The sequence below is a fragment of the Globicephala melas genome, chromosome 9 (genome assembly GCF_963455315.2).
Source record: "Globicephala melas chromosome 9, mGloMel1.2, whole genome shotgun sequence".
Classification (NCBI taxonomy): domain Eukaryota; kingdom Metazoa; phylum Chordata; class Mammalia; order Artiodactyla; family Delphinidae; genus Globicephala; species Globicephala melas.
This window is the reverse complement of record NC_083322.1, coordinates 14,587,382-14,609,063: the sequence shown is the minus strand read 5'-3', so window position 1 is coordinate 14,609,063 and position 21,682 is coordinate 14,587,382. Positions and strand designations below refer to the sequence as shown.

The 21,682-nt window shown below is 43.9% G+C and overlaps 1 protein-coding gene across 2 annotated transcripts in view; it reads right to left on the bottom strand.

The window, feature by feature from the left end:
* LOC115851733 (zinc finger CCCH-type antiviral protein 1-like) overlaps nt 1-21,682 on the bottom strand; it is a 184,598-nt gene that overhangs the window by 37,921 nt on the left and 124,995 nt on the right. The window contains exons 15-18 of one of the 2 annotated variants that reach the window (XM_060305258.1): nt 19,913-20,001; nt 8,579-8,781; nt 5,718-5,941; nt 4,620-4,773 (exon numbers count right to left, since the gene is read on the bottom strand). In XM_060305258.1, coding sequence (XP_060161241.1) covers nt 4,620-4,773; nt 5,718-5,941; nt 8,579-8,781; nt 19,913-20,001 — 670 coding nt within the window. Of the gene's footprint in view, nt 1-4,619; nt 4,774-5,717; nt 5,942-8,578; nt 8,782-19,885; nt 20,002-21,682 lie in introns of both variants that reach the window. The other variant, XM_030853948.2, reaches the window with a different exon arrangement.

The following is a 21,682-nucleotide window of genomic DNA, read 5'->3' as shown; positions in this document are numbered from 1 at the left end:
TGGATTCTCTTGGCAGACCTGGAAGCCCTGGCATCACTGGGCCCTCACCCTCGACAGAAACAAGTGCCATTAGGTAGAGACTGCCCCCCTGAGATGGGCAGGTGCTCTGCCCTTCACAACAGCGAGTGGATGGTCTCACTCCAAGGTACAATACACACTTAGTCCTGCGAGACTGTTTCTCAGAAACACAATATCCCAGTAAAGTTCTACTAAATGACTTAGTCATCAAGGTAAGGATTCGGGGCCCCAAAGGTCTCTGGTTTATGACGTAGCATTGGCAAGACTCTGTGTTCCTCTCCTTACAAGGTGCAAAAAACGGCCCACACTCATCCCCTTCTTCCGTTCTCGGTTTTCTCGAGGAGCAGATGGGGAAGAATGTAGTCAGTAGAAAGCCCCCAACCTAACACTTCATGGAGAAGAGGATAAGCATGTCTGTAAAAACATCCTGCTGGTAAGTAAGAGGGTCTCTCCGAAGCCAGAAGCGATGTTCCTGACGGTGGTTCCAGGAGCTGACTGGGTAACCGCACTGCAGGGAAGACAGCGGTGTGGCCACAGCCTAAACTGAGACTCCAAGGTGGGGGACAAACCCTACATACACTTGAAGAGAGTCCTTAAGAGCTATAGCCACTGCCAGTCTCACCCTCAGTAGTCATAACTTTAAAGAAGGTTTAACTTTTACAGCAAGAGAGACATGTTGTGAAGGTGTGAAGTGAGGTCCCCTTGGAGTCTCACTGATCCCATGAATCCTGCCAAGAAGGCAAAGAACTACAGAGCCGTGATGTCAGAGCTTCCTGTTCTCTGGTCTTCTTGCTGCCTCCACACTTCGCAAGCTAGACTATTAGCAACCTGCAGGCCAAGAAGAGGTCTTGTTCATTTTCCTATGTCCCAACATCCAACAGTGTTTCACATGTAGATGGTACTTAATAAGAAATGAATAACTGTGATCTTCAGAAGCTGAGATTTACCCAGGATCCCTGAGTTGGAATTTGAATTCCATTCTCTTGAATCCAAGTTTGATGACTTTGTTTTAATTTATTTTACTTATTTTTGGCTGCGTCAGGTCTTCATTGCTGCGCACGGGCTTTCTCTAGTTGCGGCGAGCAGGGGCTACTCTTCCTTGTGGTGCGCAGTCTTCTCATCGTGGTGGCTTCTCTTACTGCGGAGCACGGGCTCTAGGCGCACGGGCTTCAGTAGCTGTGGCTCGCGGGCTCTAGAGCGCAGGTTCAGAAGTTGTGGCGCGCGGGCTTAGCTGCTCCATGGCACGTGGCATCTTCCCAGACCAGGGCTCGAACCCGTGTCCCCTGCGTTGGCAGGCAGATTATTAACCACTGTGCCACCAGGGAAGCCCCCAAGTTTGATGACTTTGATATTCAACTTGTTTCCTTTGCACAGATACATGTTCACCTATCACTCCTGAGAAATACACGAGAACTTTTTTACCTTTAGTCATCAGAGACGATGTATCCTGGTGCCTCTTTGCAATCCTTCGTATTATAAGAGAGTGATCACGCACCATGGTTGGCCCAGGACAAGCTCAGTTCATGCTTGTCGTCCCAGGATAATTAACAGCATCTCCTTTCACCCTCACAAGTGTCTGGCTTGGATAATAAATTATATCAGCATTGACAAACTTCCATAAGGGGCCAGAAGCAAATAGTTTAGGCTTCATGAGCCATACAGCTACTCAACTCTGCCACTGTAGCAAGAGCAGCCATAGATAACACAAAAATGATGGGTGTGGCTGTGTTCCAATAAAACTTTATTTACAAAAGCAGACAGCAGGCCGGATTTGCCTGAGGGTCAATGTTTGCTGAGGCTTGAATTATAATGGTAGCCCTAGTTACAAGAAGTCCAGAAATATTTCTTTCACCTCAGGAGAAGAGAGCTCTCAAGAAGAAGATATTTTGAGGCGAAAGCATATAATTCAAGACAGTTCAAAAACATGTAGGTCTAGGGCTTCCCTGGTGGCGCAGCGGTTGAGAGTCCGCCTGCCGATGCGGGGGACACGGGTTCGTGCCCCGGTCCGGGAAGATCCCACATGCTGCAGAGTGGCTGGGCCCGTGAGCCATGGCCGCTGAGCCTGCGCATCCGGAGCCTGTGCTCCGCAACGGGAGAGGCCACAACGGTGAGAGGCCCGCATACCGCAAAAAAAAAAAAAAAAAAATGTATGTCTAGTATAATCTTCAAGATGAAATACTACCTAAGAAAAGGTGAGTTCCCAAAAAGGCATTATCTGTGAAGGTATATGTTTCATCGGACTCACAGACTTAGAAAACAAATTTATGGTTACCAAAGGGGAAAGGTGGGGGGAGGTATAAATTAGGAGGTTGGGATTAACATATACAACAAGGACCTACTGTACAGCACAGGGAACTCTACTCCATCTTCTGTAATAACCTATATGGGAAAAAAATCTGAAAAAGAATAGATATATGGGGCTTCCCTGGTGGCGCAGTGGTTGAGAGTCCGCCTGCCGATGCAGGGGACACGGGTTCATGCCCCAGTCCGGGAAGATCCCACATGCCGTGGTGTGGCTGGGCCCATGAGCCATGGCCGCTGAGCCTGCACGTCTGGAGCCTGTGCTCCGCAGCGGGAGAGGCCACAGCGGTGAGGGGCCCGAGTACCGCAAAAAAAAAAAAAAAAAAAAAAGAACAGATATACGTATATGTATAACTGAATCACTTTGCTGTACACCTGAAACTAACACAATATTGTAAATCAACTATACTCCAATATAAAATTAAAAAATAAACAAAAATCATACAATATAAGTATTAAAAATATATATATATGTTTCAGAATTTTTAGGGAGAGAAAGTAAAAAGTCCATCTGAGGAAGAATTTCTTATTAGGGAACCTTTGAAAAATGGAGCCATGTGGGATGAAGCAGCTGACTGAGTTAGTGTTCTCCAGGGAAGGGCTTCTTCCCACCAGCTGAGGGAGGAACCTCTGTGCTTTCTGCTAAGAAAAAAAGCAAGGAGAAGAAGGATAGTCTGGGCCACCATGAAAGAGGCCTGATTTATGGTCATTGAGAGGGCAAGGGGAGGACAGGTTATTTCCTCACAAAACTCAATGGCACTGGATGATGGAACTCAGGGCTACTGAAAAAAGAACGTGCGGGACTGCAAAGGCTCTCCTACAGATTTGTCTCAGAGAAGGAGCCCTGGGGCTCTGGAAGCTAAGAGGGAAGAAGAAATGCTCCCCCTTCTTCTGCTCATCGGTTTCACACAACAGGATCTCTGAGATCCCGGATGAAACAAAAACGAAAGCTCCAGGGGACCATCCTGGGGAGTCAAGGGAACGGCCCCCCCCCAGATCAAGCCACACACCACAGACGCCCAAACACCGGTCCAAAAACACGGCAGCGGCTCAGGAGCGCCATCTACTGTGAGAACTGCCTGAGGTTCCCTCACCTGAGGAATTCATTCACAGCCTTCAGAAAGGATTCATTCATTCTGTTGGGGAGCAAAGCAGCCTAATTCGTAGACATTCCAACCCACGGGAATCACACCAATCCTCATGAGCCAGTTACGAAGGGATTGTCAGTCTCAGGACACCAGAAACACAGCAAGTTCCAAAGGGAAACCCTGGTTCTTTCAGATGGTCACGACAATTATATTTAGCCCCAATGTCAGTATGGTATTTGGCACGTATGTGTAATTCTGTTTAGTGCCTCTCAGTGTTAGTTATCTGTGTAATTTGAGAGATAAAATATAAAACTCAAATAAGAAATCACTGGTTACCTAAGCTCTAACTGAGTGATCATGTACATCACAAACTCCTTCTCCAAGAATGTGTTTGGCTAATTTCTCTCTAAAAAGGATGGGTCTGTAACTTTGTCTCCAGAAGGAGAAAGGTGGTCTTGTGCAACGAGAAAGGGCATCACCCTGGCACAGGGCTACAGACGTGCACTTTGTGTCCCGGTGCTGCCAGACACACTGGGAACGTGGGGCTCCGGCTCTGTCTTGGTGTGTCTTTGTGTCTGTATTTCTCACGGCCCCTTGAGGAGGCTGGCCCTTTCTTCCCTGCTCAGTGGGGTCTGTATGTGTCTTAATGCTGTCAACGTCTGCTTTAACACTACAAGCAACTCTGTGCCCCTTTCCTTTGGAAAAAAATGTTTAACTCCCTGTTTCTTAATTTCCATTAAGCTCTTTCTTCCTTTAAAACTAGATATATATATATATTAGCAAATGTAATATCCTCTTAGCACTCCAAGAACAGACGATGGGACAAAACCCTAAATGTCCCTCCTACCACCATGAAACCCAAACAACTCTCTGATGAAGGGAAGAAAAAAGAAACTTTCTGGACGCTTCTCTCTGTTTTCCAATTAACCTCGAGAAGTTGCCATTCTGAAGCCTGAGAGGACAGGGTTTGCTTAATAGGAAGTAAAAACACTGAGTGTGTTTCCAGAGGGCTCCCCCAGCAGCCCCTTGGTCTGTATGACTCGAGTCCTTCTTCAAAGGAAGTGCCCACCCCTTCCCCACCCTACGCGCCTCACAACCTAGCTGGCCCTGGAGCATCCCCTACTGGGCATCAGCATCACCCAGGGCAGCAGCCGTCACTGCTCATTCTCCTCTCCCTAAGAGCGACCAGAAGCAAGGCTCAACATTACACACCGGGCAACCAATATAGGCAGAGTTGTGGACACCAGGGGGCCGTTTGTAAGTGCCGTCGCTGTCTGTGGTGATAAGTCTGTCCTTCTCAGCATCTCCGGGGCAGCCATTGACCTGATGTTTCCGGCGTGGTTTAGGAGAACGTTTTATCCTGGAGCTGCCAGGAGAAAAGAGAGGTTATCTTCATAGGAAATAACCTTCCAGCCATGGGCTCATCAACTAAACGCCAAGTATTTTCTGCGTGCCTAGGACCTGCTAGCCCCTGTGGTAAACACCCCACAGGATGCAAACAATGTGTAAGACACAGTCTCTGCTCTAAGAAAGCTCACAGTCCACCGGGGCAGACTATACTAAACACACGGAACAACAGAGAATAGTATCACCGCTGGCTACCTGTGGCCTGATCTAGGTCTTAAAAAATGAGTAGGATCTGCGGACGGGCAGGGAAGTGGGGCAAGTGTGAGGTGCAGGCAGGACCGTGTGGAGGGCCAGAAACAGGAATGCAGATGAATGTTTGGGGGGCAATGAGGCCGCCGCCTAGGGGGCGGCAGTTCCTCTGTGCTGCTGGGCGGAGGGGGGAGCAGCTGGGTGAAAGGCAGTGCCCTGCTAGGTACAGGAGTCCAGGGTCCACCCGGCAGGCAGCCCAAGCCAGCATAGGTGTGAGCAGAGCAAGACACAAACGAGAGCTGATCTTACACAAAATGCCTCTGCATTAGGGGGCAAGGGCCTGGGAGACCAAGAGACCGAGACTCTGAGAGCGGCTGTGCGCCCGGCCGAACTGGTGACCAAGCACGGGGGGTGGAGATGCTGGGGGTGAGAGCTGAAGAAGAGAGGCAGGGAGAGGGAGCCCTGGAGCCCTCTGAGAAGGACGGCGCCACCTTTTCAGAAGTCTGAATTCCAGGAGACACGAAACCCAGGGAGGTGCTCCGGGGCCACTGGGGTGGAATGAATGCAGCCTTCACCACAGGTGACCTCCAGGTGGGATGGCGGCCTCCCAGCCTACCCAGCCTGGAGTCGCTTGCAGAGACTTCTCCCCGCCCCCTCCACAGCCGAGCCATTGTAGCCCTGCAGCAGGGGCCTCCGGCCCGGCTCGGGGCCCACCTCTTCCTGGGCTCTATGAACACAGAGGGCACGCTGGCCGTGGGGTCCAGGATCTTGTCGATCTGCATCTGCGCCCTGCGGTACACGCGGTGCCGCTCCCGCGTGTCTCCCGACGACAGCTCGTCCAGCACCGGGAACTCGTAGTGCCCGCGGCGCTTGGCGCGGAGCCGGATCTTGTTCCGATGGTGCTCGATCTCCGACTTGTGCCGCAGCGCTGTCTGGATCTGGGAAACGAGACAGACGGAACGTTCTGACGGTCTCTGGGACCACGCAGAGAAAGCAGCTGGGAGGCCTTCCTGCGACTCTCCTCCACCCGCCCCCGGCTGTCCTAGGCTCCCACGAGGCCCCGAAGGGGTGACAGGGATAGGCACACCCACACGGGGCGTGGGGAACCTCCATCATCCGGAGCTGTATCCCCACACTCCACGTGGTGGGTGGGACGCGGGAAGCCGTGGTATCGGCCCCCAAACAGGGCAAAAGAACTCAAACCCGGGAAACAGGCCAGTGGCAACTTTGAAGATACTGAGAGACAGTGACAACTATATGTCATACGACCCGAGAAAAGAGTAAATATTTTCCATACCCAATAATATCACTACTTTAGAGATTTTTAAATTAAGACAGAGTGAAAGAAGATATTTGCATTATACAATAAAATACCCATTTACTAATGATGCTTAGTGTTACCAAAACAAGCCCCCAGTCATGAGACACCCCTCCTCAAAGTGGAAAATCGACACGTATGGAAACACATCCTCGCTGGCTACAAGGGGCCTGAACGAGGTCTCCAAGAGCCGGCTGGTTCTGAAGCAGGGGAGGGAGGGAAGTGGGCAGAGGGTGTGCAGGGAAGGCACCAAGGTGCTGAGGGCCAGAAGCAGGAATGCAGACGCAGGTCTGGGGGAACAAGGCCACAGCTCCGGGAGCGGCAGGTCGGCTGAGCTATCAGGGAGAGCAGACGGGGAATGCTTTCCTTCATGGAGGTGCCTCCCCTGGTTTTCTAAGCCCTTAGCCCAGCTTCAGAGGACTTAACAGCAAGCGAGATGGAGACAGAGGGAAAAAGGGAAACCAAACTAGGCATCCGACTGGGAGAAGAGAGCAGAAGCAACGTCTAAGACAAGGTGGGACGCTCCTGGCCACGCCACAGTGGACGAGGAGCCACGTGCTCCTTGCGACGGCTTGAGGGAGGGGCAGGTGGATGAGATTCTTGACAACTTCCCAGCAGGATGATTCAGGAAGCCCCTCTTACTCTATCAGGATCTAACTGTTCTTTAAAATATGTGAGGTCCCCACAGGAGGACCAAGACATGCTAGGAATGTGCACCAGAACCTCCTAAAAAGAAAACATTTCCACTGAGATGTATGGAGCCTACCGGTAGGTGCACCAGTACTGATAATGCTCTTGTTCTTAAGTTGGGCTTTCACTTTATGCTTTATAATCAATATATATGTTTCCTATACCATATGCATGCATCAAATACATTTTAAAGATAGTAAAAGAAAAAAGTGGCGATGAGTGCTATCCAGTTGTGAGGGCTGGTGAGCTTATTCTCTTCTTTTTTTGGCCACACGGAGAACCTACTCCAGGGTGCTTACTCATGGCCATGTGAGGCACATGCAACACACAGGACTGATGGGGTCATAGGTCTAGGCTAGGACCGGGGTCATGCAGGGTCAGGGCTCCTGAGCATCAGTGAGAAGGGACAGCATGTGTCACCTTGAACCCATGACACACGTTCTTCTGGTCATGGCCTTGGCAAGGAGCCAATGAGGTGTGGAGAGGAGAATGTGTAAGAACTCTTGCTAAGACTTCTGTAAGATGATCCACTTTAAGGATTGAATTGCATCAATTATTAGTTCACCTGGCAGAACTCACAACAGCAGCAGGTATTTCTTAGAGGCAAGAAACTGACAGTCATGATGCCACCATGTGTGCGACCCTAAACAGCATTCATTCCACTCATGGTCCAGACCAGGCCAAACTCCTCAAGTTCAAGTTAACAGTGACGTGACCCGGCCTTCTGGTTCCCGAAATCTTAGGAGGAAAGCAGATCTATCTCACTGTTCCAGGAGTCACTGGAAATACAGTTTCTTCCCAAGACTTACTTAGATGTTTGGGGCCAGAGCAGATCTATCAGGCATCACAGAGTCTACTGTGGTCCCAAGATTACCCCACATTCAACAATTCACTAGGAGAACTCTCAGGACTCAGAATGTAAGTCCAATTTATTACAGCAAAAGGACACAAAGCAAAACCAGCATAGAGGAATGGCACATAGGGTGAGGTCTGGAGGAAACCAGGCACAGCTTCCAAGAGTCCTTTCCCAGAAAAGTCACGCAGGATGTGAACTCCTCCAGCAATGAGTTGTGACAACGCATGCGACACGTCTACCAGGGAAGCTCATTAGAGACTCAATGCCCAGGATGTTTACTGGAGGCCGGTCACATAGGCACCCTCTGCCTAGCATGTACCAAAATTCCAGACTCCCAGAAGAAAGAGTCGCTCAGCAAAAATCATGTTGCTTGTACAAACAGTTTAGGCACAGCGAGCCACTCCATTCTGGGAATGGTGGGAATCTTTCCAAGATCCAAATCCCCAAACCCCAGCCACGGGCTAAGGCGGACTTTCTCAGGATAGCCACCCCTTGTCTTTAATCTGCACATCCACCAGTGTGCCTACTAGTGTCCTTGAATGGTATGTGATCTAAAAACACTGAGTACCAGATTTTAAATTAAGAACATCTGTGAGCAGCTCCTAACTTTAGCTCATATTTTTGACACTAACTTCATTTTTAAGCAGTGACCAAATGAGAATGTAAGGTTTTTCTTTTTTTATTAATGTACTTTTTCATAAAACCAAATACCTCTTTGTTAATTTTGTTGGTTTCGGCCACTCGGTCGGCCAGGATGGGGTGTGGAACTGGGGGTGCCGGGATGGGCTGCATGGCGATCAGCTGAATCTTATTGGGGACCCGCCGACTGGCCTCCGAGGAGCGGGAGATCCTGTCCACATGCTCAAAGATGGAGGCTGACGAATGCTGCTCATTCCCCGAGCTGGGTGCTGCCCCTGGAACAGAAGGAAAAGAAAAATTAAGAAATAAAGTCATTGTAAAGAAAGAGCAAATCATCACAATTAGGGATTTCTTAAAGAATCGTCAGATGGGCCCCTGACCAAAAACACATCCCCAACTCCAAGGCAGAGTACTTGAAATGTCACTATTCGAACTTAAATTGTCTGGGATAAGTAGTGTCTCCTTCAGTCTCATTAAAAATTACAAATATCCATAGGCAAGGTATAAAAATCACTACGACATTATGTGCCCCAAGTGGCCCTGTTTTGTCTAAAGGTGTTTCAAAGTCTTCAGTAAGACAGGGTAAAGGACAGGAGAAGCCTGACGCGGGTAGGCCAGTAGCAATTTACAGAACTTGGAGGACAACACTTATGGCAGCTCTGAATGTCCATGCTCATTTGAAGTGATATAAATTCAGTTGCAAGGCAATTACACTGTTGAGATAACAAAAGACCAGGGGATTGTGGACCTGCTGGCAAGTACCAGTGAATGATTAAGGCTTCTGCCTTCTCAGTTCTGATGAAGAAAGAAAATGAAGAGTCAGGAGAAGAAAAAGCTACTGCCTGCATGGAATTAGTTCCCACTTTAAAAACAGATAAGGGTAATTATTTTAAGTAACCGGAACTGCAAAAAAGAAAAATATTTAAATGTATAGAAAAAAAGATAGAAAAACACTTTAACAGAGACTGGATCTTGGTATGAGTAATGTTCTCCAATTTCTTGTATTTTCTGTAACGTGGATTTTCTCTAGTCAGTATTACTTTTATAATAGAAATAATCCAAATAAACTTTAATTTTAAAAAGGCAAAGAGGGTCTTCCCTGGTGGTGCAGTGGTTGGGATTCTGCCTGCCAGTGCAGGGGACACGGGTTCGAGTCCTAGTTGGGGAAGATCCCACATGCCGCGGAGCAACTAGGCCCGTGCACCACAACTACTGAGCCCACGTGCCACAATTACTGAGCCCGCGTGCCCCAATTACTGAAGCCAACACGCCTAGAGCCCATGCTCCGCAACGAGAAGCCACTGCAATGTGAAGCCCATGCACCACAACGAAGAGTAGCCCCCACTCACTGCAACTAAAGAAAGCCCGCATGCAGCAATGAAGACCTAATGAAGCCAAAAATAAAATTTAAAAAAAAAAATTTTTTTTAAAGGCAAAGAAAGAGATGAAGAGGGGCTGAATGGATGGAAAGAACTCTCCAGTTAGACACACTAAGATCCCACATGCCCTCCCTCTAAGCCACAGGTCACCTCTAGACGCTCTGGACACTGCTTGAAAATAAATGGCCAACAGGCCGAGAGAAGAAGTGAAGGCATGCCAAAACTATTTTTAAACAAAAGCCTAAGTTTTGAAACCTCGAGCATAAGTGAAAAATATACAGGTTTCCCCTCAGTGTAAAAAAAGTGTTGAGCAAGAGGGCGGACAACAGAAGCAAAAACTACAATTCTGCAGCCTGTGGAACAAAAACCACATTCACAGAAAGACAGACAAGATGAAAAGGCAGAGGGCTATGTACCAGATGAAGGAAAAAGATAAAACCCCAGAAAAACAACTAAATGATGTGGATATAGGCAACTTTCCAGAAAAAGAATTCAGAATAATGATAGTGAAGATGATCCAGGACCTTGGAAAAAGAATGGAGGCAAAGATCGAAAAGATGCAAGAAATGTTTAACCAAGACCCAGAAGAATTAAAGAACAAACAAACAGAGATGAACAATACAATAACTGAAATGAAAACTACACTAGAAGGAATCAATAGCAGAATAATTGAGGCAGAAGAACGGATAAGTGACTGGGAAGACAGAATGGTGGAATTCACTGCTGCAGAACAAAGAAAAAAGAATGAAAAGAAATGAAGACAGCCTAAGAGACCTCTGGGACAACATTAAACGCAACAACATTCGCATTATAGGGGTCCCAGAAGGAGAAGACAGAGAGAAAGGATCAGAGAAAATATGTGAAGAGATTGTAGTCGAAAACTTCCCTAACACGGGAAAGGAAATAGCCACCCAAGTCCAGGAAGCGCAGAGTCCCATATAGGATAAACCCAAGGAGAAACACGCCAAGACACATAGTAATCAAATTGGTAAAAATTAAAGACAAAGAAAAATTATTAAAAGCAGCAAGGGAAGAACGACAAATAATATACAAGGGAACTGCCATAAGGTTAACAGCTGATTTCTCAGCAGAAACTCTACAAGCCAGAAGGAAGTAGCATGATATACTTAAAGTGATGAAAGGGAAGAACTTACAACCAAGATTACTCTACCCTGCAAGGATCTCAATCAGATTCGATGAAGAAATCAAAAGCTTTACAGACAAGCGAAAGCTAAGAGAATTCAGCACCACCAAACCAGCTCTACAACAAATGCTAAAGGAACTTTTCTAAGTGGGAAACACAAGAGAAGAAAAGGACCTACAAAAACAAACCCAAAACAATTAAGAAAATGGTAATAGGAACATACATATCGATAATTACCTTAAACTTGAATAGATTAAATGCTCCAACCAAAAGACACAGGCTTGCTGAATGAATATAAAAACAACACCCATATATATGCTGTCTACAAGAGACCCACTTCAGACCTAGGGACACATACAGACTGAAAGTGAGGGGATGGAAAAAGATATTCCATGCAAATGGAAATCAAAAGGAAGCTACAGTAGCAATACTCATATCAGATAAAATAGACTTTAAAATAAAGCATGTTACAAGAGACAGGGAAGGATACTACATAATGATCAAGGGATCAATCCAAGAAGAAGATATAACAATTATAAATATATATGTACCCAACATAGGAGCACCTCAACACATAAGGCAAATGCTAACAGCTATAAAATAGGAAATCGACAGTAACACAATAATAGTGGTGGACTTTAACACCTCCCTTACACCAAGGGACAGATCATCCAAAATGAAAATAAATAAGGAAACAGAAGTTTTAAATGACACAACAGACCAGATAGATTTAATTGATATTTATAGGACATTCCATCCAAAAACAGCAGATTACACTTTCTTCTCAAGTGCACACGGAACATTCTCCAGGATAGATCACATCTTGGGTCACAAATCAAGCCTCAGTAAATTTAAGAAAACTGAAATCATATCAAGAATCTTTTCTGACCACAACGCTATGAGATTAGAAATGAATTACAGGGACAAAAACGTAGAAAACACAAATACATGGAGGCTGAACAATACGTTACTAAATAACCAAGAGATCACTGAAGAAACCAAAGAGGAAATCAAAAAATACCTAGAGACAATAGACAATGAAAACACGACAATCCGAAACCTATGGGATGCAGCAAAAGCAGTTCTAAGAGGGAAGTTTATAGCTATACAAGCCCACCGCAAGGAATAAGAAAAATCTCAAATAAACAATCTAACCTTACACCTAAAGGAACCAGAGAGAGAAGAACAAACAAAACTCAAAGTTAGCAGAAGGAAAGAAATCATAAAGATCAGAGCAGAAATAGATGAAATAGAAACAAAGAAAACAATAGCAAAGATCAATAAAACTAAAAGCTGGTTCTTTGAGAAGATAAACAAAATTGATAAATCATTAACCAGACTCATCAAGAAAAAGAGGGAGATGACTAAAATCAATAAAATTAGAAATGAAAAAGGAGAACTTACAACAGACACCGCAGAAATACAAAGCATCCTAAGAGACTACTACAAGCAACTCTATGCCAATAAAATGGACAACCTGGAAGAAATTGACAAATTCGTAGAAAGGTATAACCTTCCAAGGCTGAACCAGGAAGAAACAGAAAATACAGACCAATCACAAGTAATGAAATTGAAACTGTCATTGAAAAGCTTCCAACAAACAAAAGTCCAGGACCAGATGGCTTCACAGGTGAATTTTATCAAACATTTAGAGAAGACCTAACACCCATCCTTCTCAAACTCTTCCAAAACATTGCAGAGGAAGGAACATTCCCAAACTCATTCTATGAGGCCACCGTCACCCTGATACCAAAACCAGATAAAAAAAAGAAAATTACAGACCAATATCACTGATGAATATAGATGCAAAAATCCTCAACAAAATACTAGCAAACAGAATCCAACAACACATTAAAAGCATCATACACCATGATCAAGTGGGATTTATCCCAGGGGTGCGGATTCTTCAATATATGCAAATCAATCAATGTGATACACCATATTAACAAACTGAAGAATAAAAACCATATGATCATCTCAACAGATGCAGAAAAAGCTTTTGACAAAATTCAACACCATTTACGATAAAAACTCTCCAGAAAGTGGGCATAGAGGGAACCTACCACAACATAATAAAGGCCATATACGACAAACCCACAGCAAACATCATTCTCAATGGTGAAAAATTGAAAGCATTTCCTCTAATGTCAGGAACAAGACAAGGATGTCCACTCTCACCACTATTATTCAACATAGTTTTGGAAGTCCTAGCCATGGCAATCAGAGAAGAAAAAGAAATAAAAGGAATACAAATTGGAAAAGAAGAAGTAAAACTGTCACTGTTTGCAGATGACATGATACCATACACAGAGAATCCTAAAGATGCCACCAGAAAACTACTGGAGCTAATCAATGAATTTGGTAAAGTTGCAGGATACAAGATTAATGCACAGAAATCTCTTGCATTCCTATACTCTAATGATGAAAAATCTGAAAGAGAAATTAAGGAAACAATCCCATTTACCATTACCATTTAACATTACCATGTTACCATTGCAACAAAAAAAATAAAATACCTAGGAACAAAGCTACCTAGGGAGACAAAAGACCTGTATGCACAACACTGTCAGACACTGATGAAAGGAATTAAAGATGATACCAACAGATGGAGATATATACCATGTTGTTGGATTGGAAGAATCAATATTGTGAAAATGACTATACTACGCAAAGCAATCTACAGATTCAGTGCAATCCCTATCAAACTACCAATGGCATTTTTTATGGAACTAGAACAAAAAATCTTAAAATTTGTATGGAGACACAAAAGACCCCCAACAGCCAAAGCAGTCTTGAGGGAAAGAAACGGAGCTGGAGGAATCAGACTCCCTGACTTTAGACTATACTATAAAGCTACAGTAATCAAGACAATATGGTACTGGCACAAAAACAGAAACATAGATCAATGGAACAAGATAGAAAGCCCAGAGATAAACTCATGCACCTATGGTCAACTATCTATGACAAAGGAGGCAAGGATATACAATGGAGAAAAGACAGTCTCTTCAATAAGTGATGCTGGGAAAACTAGACGGCTACATGTAAAAGAATGAAATTAGAACTCTCCCTAACACCATACACCTAAATAAACTCAAAATGGATTTGATACCTAAATGTAAGACCGGACACTATAAAACTCTTAGAGGAAAACTTTGAAAGAACACTCTTTGACATAAATCACAGCAAGATCTTTTTTGATCCACCTCCTAGAGTAATGGAAATAAAAACAAAAATAAACAAACGGGACCTAATGAAACTTCAAAGCTTTTGCACAGCAAAGGAAACCATAAACAAGATGAAAAGACAACCCTCAGAATGGGAGAAAATATCTGCAAATGAATCAACGGACAAAGGATTAATCTCCAAAATACATAAACAGCTCATGCAGCTCAATATTAAAAAAACAAACAACCCAATCCAAAAATGGGCAGAAGACCTAAATAGACATTTCTCCAAAGAAGTCATACAGATGGCCAAGAAGCACATGAAAAGCTGCTCAACATCACTAATTATTAGAGAAATGCAAATCAAAACTACAATGAAGTATCACCTCACACCAGTTTGAATGGGCATCATCAGAAAATCTACAAACAACAAATGCTGGAGAAGGTGTGGAGAAAAGGGAAGAACCCTCTTGCACTGTTGGTGGGAATGTAAATTGATACAGTCACTATGGAGAACAGTATGGAGGTTCCTTAAAAAACTAAAAATAGAATTACCATATGATCCAGCAACCCCACTACTGGGCATATACCCAGAGAAAACCATAATTCAAAAAGACACATGCACCTCAGTGTTCACTGCAGCACTATTTACAATAGCCAGGTCATGGAAGCAACCTAAATGCCCATCAACAGACAAACAGATAATGAAGATGTGGTACATATATACAATGGAATATTACTCAGGCATAAAAAGGAACAAAATTGGGTCATTTGTTGAGACGTGGATGGATCTAGAGACTGTCACACACAGTGCATAAAGTCAGAAAGAGAAAAACAGATATCATATATTAACACACATATGTGGAACCTAGAAAAATGGTACAGATGAACTGGTTTGCAGGGCAGAAATTGAGACACAGATGTAGAGAACAAACGTATGGACACCAAGGGGAGAAAGTGGTGTTGGGGGGGTGGTGGTGGGATGAACTGGGAGATTCGGATTGACATGTATACACTGATGTGTATAAAATTGATGACTAATAAGAACCTGCTGTATAAAAAAATTTTTTAAATTAAATTAAAAAAAAGAAGTGTTGAGCAAAGCAGTAAGGAGTAAGTAGTTGATACTGTATAGAAGGAACGCACATCAGTGGTACGTACATCTTTGTACTTCCTCTTAATTTGAATTATATTCACTTGCTATCCCAAGTGATGAGAAATTATGTGCATAGCTCTGTGAACGAAGACATCTCTCTTGTCCAGGAGGCAGACTTGTCTGGATTCAGGCTATTCTCCAGCTTTCTTTCCCTGCCTGGAGGGAGCCTGACCATTTGCACAATACAAGCACAGCCAGACACCACCATTCATCCCTTCAGCTACTCAAATTACAGGCAAGAAGCCTAGAAGGAGATAATTAGCTTCATCAGATAAGGCTAGCCTTGTTAACCCAAACTTTTAAAGTGACAGCAGATGTCACAAGGGTGTCCCATTAAGCTACTGATACCTAAGGCTGAGACTGCTTTCCTCCAGGATGGTAACAAGATCAGGGTGCAAAGGTGACCAGGAAGAAAGGCCCCTCCCCCCTGCACTGTCTGCCTGCCCGGGTCCAGGGAGCTGCAGGCCTGTGTCTCACTCCTGTCCATGCCCCATCCCACTCCCCACCTGGATCCTCGCTCTATAATTCACCAACTGCAACAGGAGAAGCAGGGGACATGCAGAAAACCCTCAACCTCTATACTGCCTGGAACCCAGCTCTTCCAAAAGGCTGAAAAGAGCAGTTTGTTATCTGTCATATTCACATATTATATATACACACATACATATATCTCCATACATATAGATAAACAAACTGGGTTATTATACATAGAAATATATATATAATACATATTATAAACACAGTTATTTTTATTGTTTGCTACGCACTGCACAATTTTTTTAAAAAAAAATTACCTGGATAATAACGACCAATGGAAAGTACAAGGCCTACGTAGAGATCAATACTGTGTGAATCCTGCCTTAAGGCAAGTAGGGACTTTGGATTAAAGTCCTTTCTCTTCAAATATTATCAAACAAACAAACAAAATATATATATATGATAGAAATTACAGTATAGGATAATGTCCACAAAGCAAAATGACACAGGAAAAGGCAATCTGAATTACTGAAATACCAAAGCAACAGAACATTTTTAAAGAAATATTAATTTCATTATCTATTGGTAAATACATCACACTGCATTAATACTAAGGCCTGTGACCCACATTAGTATCCTGTGAGGCAGGGATCACATCTGTCTCTTCGTCTTCATCCTATCCCAGCACCTAACCCATCACAGGCCCTTAGTAAACATTTGCTAACTGCATGAGTAAATGACTAGCCATCTCAACTAAGTTTATAAAATTCTACTCTGGGAATTCACTATAATGAAAAGAGGAGAGTTATAATTTATGGTCTCAATCATTTATAAATGTGTCCTCCACAATTACTTGAAAAACTCTGATGTTAGATGTAGTCAAAATAGTCACCCTACATTGTTGTTAAAAATTTAATTTGCTTTGCAAACTCCTTAGCATGTGCAAAAGTGAATGTCAGCTTAGTTCCTATGTGAGATTCCAGAATCTGGACTTGCTGAATTCAAATTAATGAAGTTCTAAATACTTAAAAATCACAGCCTTGCATACATGCAACCTACGGAGAGCATAAAGAAAATACTCAGCATTTAGCCATCCTTACCTACGTGGTTTATTCCTGATGATAAAGAAGAGACAGAGAAGACTAGAATTATGCCTGGACACAGCACTGGTAGCCTGAACGTAGCTGCCTTCACGTAAGGAACATGTGTTACTCCAAACCTCAGCCGTCTTCACAACTTTGCTAAGGGGAAGCAGTGGTAATGATGTGACTTATTCTAAAACTGCAATAACTGTGAACGCAGGGACACTGAACACAGCGTGAATAATCTCATAAGGGTCTCGAAGGTTGTAAAGGTATGCATCACGGTCTAGCCACCTTCCAAAAATGGTTAGCTGGGAAAGAATAAAGTACAACCTTGAATTGACCCCAAACCAAAACAACGGTCTTTTCTCAGCTTCCATTGCAAGGTGGGCCCTGAAAATGCTGGATGACTTGTGACAGCCATCGAAAGCCTTGCCAAGGAGTCTAAAGAGACCCAGCAGCTATGCCACCCGCTGTAGTGAGCAGCAACACCGGTCCCAGGGCAGCTTGGAGGAGTAACCCAGAATGGTTCTCAAGCAACCTTCCGCCTCCATTAATTTGTGTTTCATTAGGACTTACAACACAAGATGGATTTTTATGTCAATTACAAAATAATTTAAAAGCTATGAATAAAAATTCAGAATAGTTTTATAGGGTATTTAACTAAGTTCTAGGCAAGGAATAAAACACCTTTATGGCAGCATTAAAATTTTTAAGAAGTAAATAAAGTTTTACAGGTGAATTGATATTTGTAGTGAGAAAACCATCTTTCTAAAGCATGAAAATAACATACAAATTCTGGTGCATTTTCAAATCAAAATAGCGGCATCTGAGCTTCTAGGACCCAGGAGAACATCTAGCCCTCTTGTCTCCTTCCATGGTCAACTCTGAGTCGAGTCCCAACACTGACATGCTTACTACTTGGATTTTAAATATATGTTGAGTGATATTTGATTTTTGTTACCATGTCGAATATACTGGTTCTAATACTAACAGTAAGGACTTAAAAACAGGAACTGAAAGCAAGATTTTCTCAGATATGCAATTAACAGAAATTAAGAAACTCCAGAGCTGATTTTTTTCCCCAATATTTCTTTACCAGAATCAAAATTAGATTTTAATCCTGTCTATCTGAAACAGTACACCTGTTACCATAACGCTAAATAATTTTTAAGATTCTATGAAATTAGAGCTAAAGAAAAAATTCTTTATTCTTCCCTTATTCTAAGGGGTATTTTTTTTTTTTTTTTTTTTTTTTTGCAGTACACGGGCCTCTCACTGCTGTGGCCTCTCCCGTTGCAGAGCGCAGGTTCCAGACGCTCAGGCTCAGCGGCCATGGCTCACGGGTCCAGCCGCTCCGCGGCATGTGGGATCTTCCCGGACTGGGGCACGAACCCGTGTCCCCTGCATCGGCAGGCGGACTCTCAACCACTGCGCCACCAGGGAAGCCCTAAGGGGTATTTTTGTAACATTAAAAAAGAAACAACTGGAAGGAATCTCAAAAACCAGCTAGTTTAATCCCACAGGAGCACCAAAGACTCAGGGACATACAAAGTCACAAACATGACAGTGATAGAACAGACCCTCCAGCTTCCAACCAGAATCTATTCATTTATAGAATATGGTTCACTCTGTACTGCATCTTTATACAAAGAAATTTGTGATGAAAATGTAAGTATAAAAATTACTATTAAAAATGATATCCTGGGAACTCCCTGGTGGTCCAGTGGTTAGGACTCCACGCTTTCACTGCCAAGGGCCTGGGTTCAATCCCTGGTAGGGGAGCTAAGATCCTGCAAGTGGTGCAGCCAAATAAATAAATTAATTAAAATAAAAATGATATCCTGAGGCACCCCAATTTTCTTTGCATTGCTAAAACACAACCCTGAAGCATAAATAAAGCTCCAGCAGGGTTTCCCTGGTGGCGCAGTGGTTGAGAGTCCGCCTGCCGATGCAGGGGACACGGGTTTGTGCCCCAGCCCGGGAAGATCCCACATGCCGCGGAGCGGCTGGGCCCGTGAGCCATGGCCGCTGAGCCTGCGTGTCTGGAGCCTGCGCTCCGCAACGGGAGAGGCCACAACAGTGAGAGGCCCGTGTACTGCAAAAAAAAAAAAAAAAAAAACAAAACTCCAGCAAGTATAAGAGCTGTACTAGCACATTTAACAGAATCAATTCAACTAAAACCAACCTACCTTGTCATCAGGCCAAAAAATGCTCCAAGTCTACTAAGACCTATGGGCTTAGTTCTACTGCAGGGCATAAGTTTTATGACAATACTCTTTAGAATGGGAGTGAAGTACATTTCATACCTGGCCTAAGGAGTTACAGCGTCTGACAACACATGTAAATATATGCTAAACCATCTAATCACACTCAACTATTTCTGGAAGACAGATCTAGGACCAGGACAAAATATAATGCACTTGGACCTATGAGAAATAATCAACTTTCTAACAGTGACAACTGTGAAATACTTGAACAGGCTCCCAAAAAGGTCACTGAATCCTGGATGCAGTTTTTGAGACTCTTTAGTTTGGTTCCTCCTTGTCCTTCGGAGAGGAAAATCCTTAGAAGCCGCCACTAGAGTAGAAGGTGACTGTTAACCTCAAAATTTATCAGTGAATCTCTGACTTCTAGCATGGCCCCATCCCAATGCAGACACAAAAACAGTGTTAGATGGTGACAGTCAATCTGAGAAATTCACTAAATGAAAGATGAATATTCTACTGCACAGGTTTTGGGGTTTTTTTTAATGTTCTGCATTTGAAGTAGTATAAAACCCTAGTCTATTGGAACCTCATAATTACTTTTTTTTTTTTTTTGGCCACACTGCACAGCTTGTGGGATCTTAGTTCCCTGACCAGGGATCAAACCTGCAGCCCTCAGCAGCGAAAGCACGGAGTCCTAACCACTGGACCACCAGGGAATTCCCTCATAATTACTACTTTTAAAGTGGAGAACAAGAAGGGTCACAGACCACTCTGTAGGGCTCTGTGGGACTTGCCATCGGTCACCGCTCCTGGAGTCTTGTCCCCTGCTTCCCTCTCACTGGACTCTTCACTTACTGTAGAGTCAGCATCTGAGGGAGAAACTCTGCAGACACAAAACAAATACAAACATTAGGAAAAAGAAAGAAAGGTGGGGGAAAGGTCACATTCATTTGGATGTGGAAGTCAGGCTTCCAGGCAAAACTGGGAGAAATCAAACAGTCCAAAACATTGTTTCGTGGCATGGCATCTTCAAGGAACACATTAATAGCACACAGTCACCTTGTGAAGACAGCTTGACACAGCTGACTAAATGGCTCAGTGGGCTCATTTCAACAAATGGTAGGAAACCAGGTACCCAGTGGAGGATGGTCTCCAAGCTCCCTGGGCTTGGACTGGCAGTCTGGGGCTGGCGTGGGTTGGATTAGAGGATCTGGAGTTCAAGCTTGGTTAGGCGTTAGCTGGGTCTGCAGAATTCCTAAGAAGCCAGGGTAGTTCTGCAGTCACCCCATATAACTCCAAATCTTTGGAAGAAGTCTACACTTGCAACACAAAGGCAATGATTATCGCTGAGATTTGATTCTATATATAAAGAGCAAGGGTGTCACAGAACCCAGGTTGCACCAGGCTAGTGAAAATCCTTAATCAGTTAACACCCCTTCTCTTTGGGCTTCCTGAAATGCCGAGACATTCTGGTGCCCCTGAGACACGCTAAAATATGATATTAACCACGCAGAACATTAAGATGTTGTGACTAAATGTTTAGGATGAAGCTACCAGAGGAGAAAAAAAGACTTTGCTATACTGTACTAGCATATTCAATAATCTTTAATGATTTGATTTACTCTCACTCTGCAAAGTAATTAAGCAAATGATATCTCTCTACATTATTCATCTTCTTTTGTAAAGAGTGTGTTCTAACATTCGTTAAATTCTTAAAACTAGGCCAGAAACACTGGAGTAGGTTTTCTGTTAAGTCAGAAATAATAAGATCATTTTGAACGTTGGTATGATCACACACTTTCCCCTTCTCAGCAGAAAATCAGGATTTAGAGTTCCAAAGCTCAAAGGAAAGCTGATAATCTGAGGCTTCAATACCAAAGCCTGAACATTCTTTGATCTAAAGTCAAGTTAATAAAACCTGATTCTGAACCGTGTCTTCACACAGCTGTAGCCCGTCTCACAGGGTCACCGGGTGATGGTAGGTAGTCTGTTAGCAAGCAGTTCTCTGTGCACTTAATTTTGATAAGTGGAATGGGAATTAACTGGGAAAGGGGAGCTGGGCAGGGGGAGGCGATGAAGAATCCATGCACACATGCTAACATGGGGGACAAGAGGAGCACATGGAGAAAAGCCAAGCAAGGAGAGAAGGATATGATGAAGGTCACCTGCAGACCAAGCAAGGAAGCCACAGCTCCAGTGGCTGGCATTAACGGGCAAGGGCAAAGCTGATACTGGCTGACTGTGTATCACAGGCCATGCATTTTTTTATACATTATTCCTAATATCACCTCCAGAGGGCCTGGCATGGTCACCCCACAATATGGACCCTAGAGCTGGTCAATCCCTAATGAAGTTCCAGGCGGACCACCAAACCATGATGGACAGTGATTTCTAATCTTAAACACTTTGGGGAAGGAAAGCACACAGGCCTCCTTTGAGAGTCCATTAGAGTGGATCAAGAGCCATCAGGTTCGTTGACTTTGGGCAAATGTTGTCAGCCTTCCAAGCTGCAGACCCAGACAACACTCACCATCAGCCTTTCTGCTACTGGAAACTGACAAATG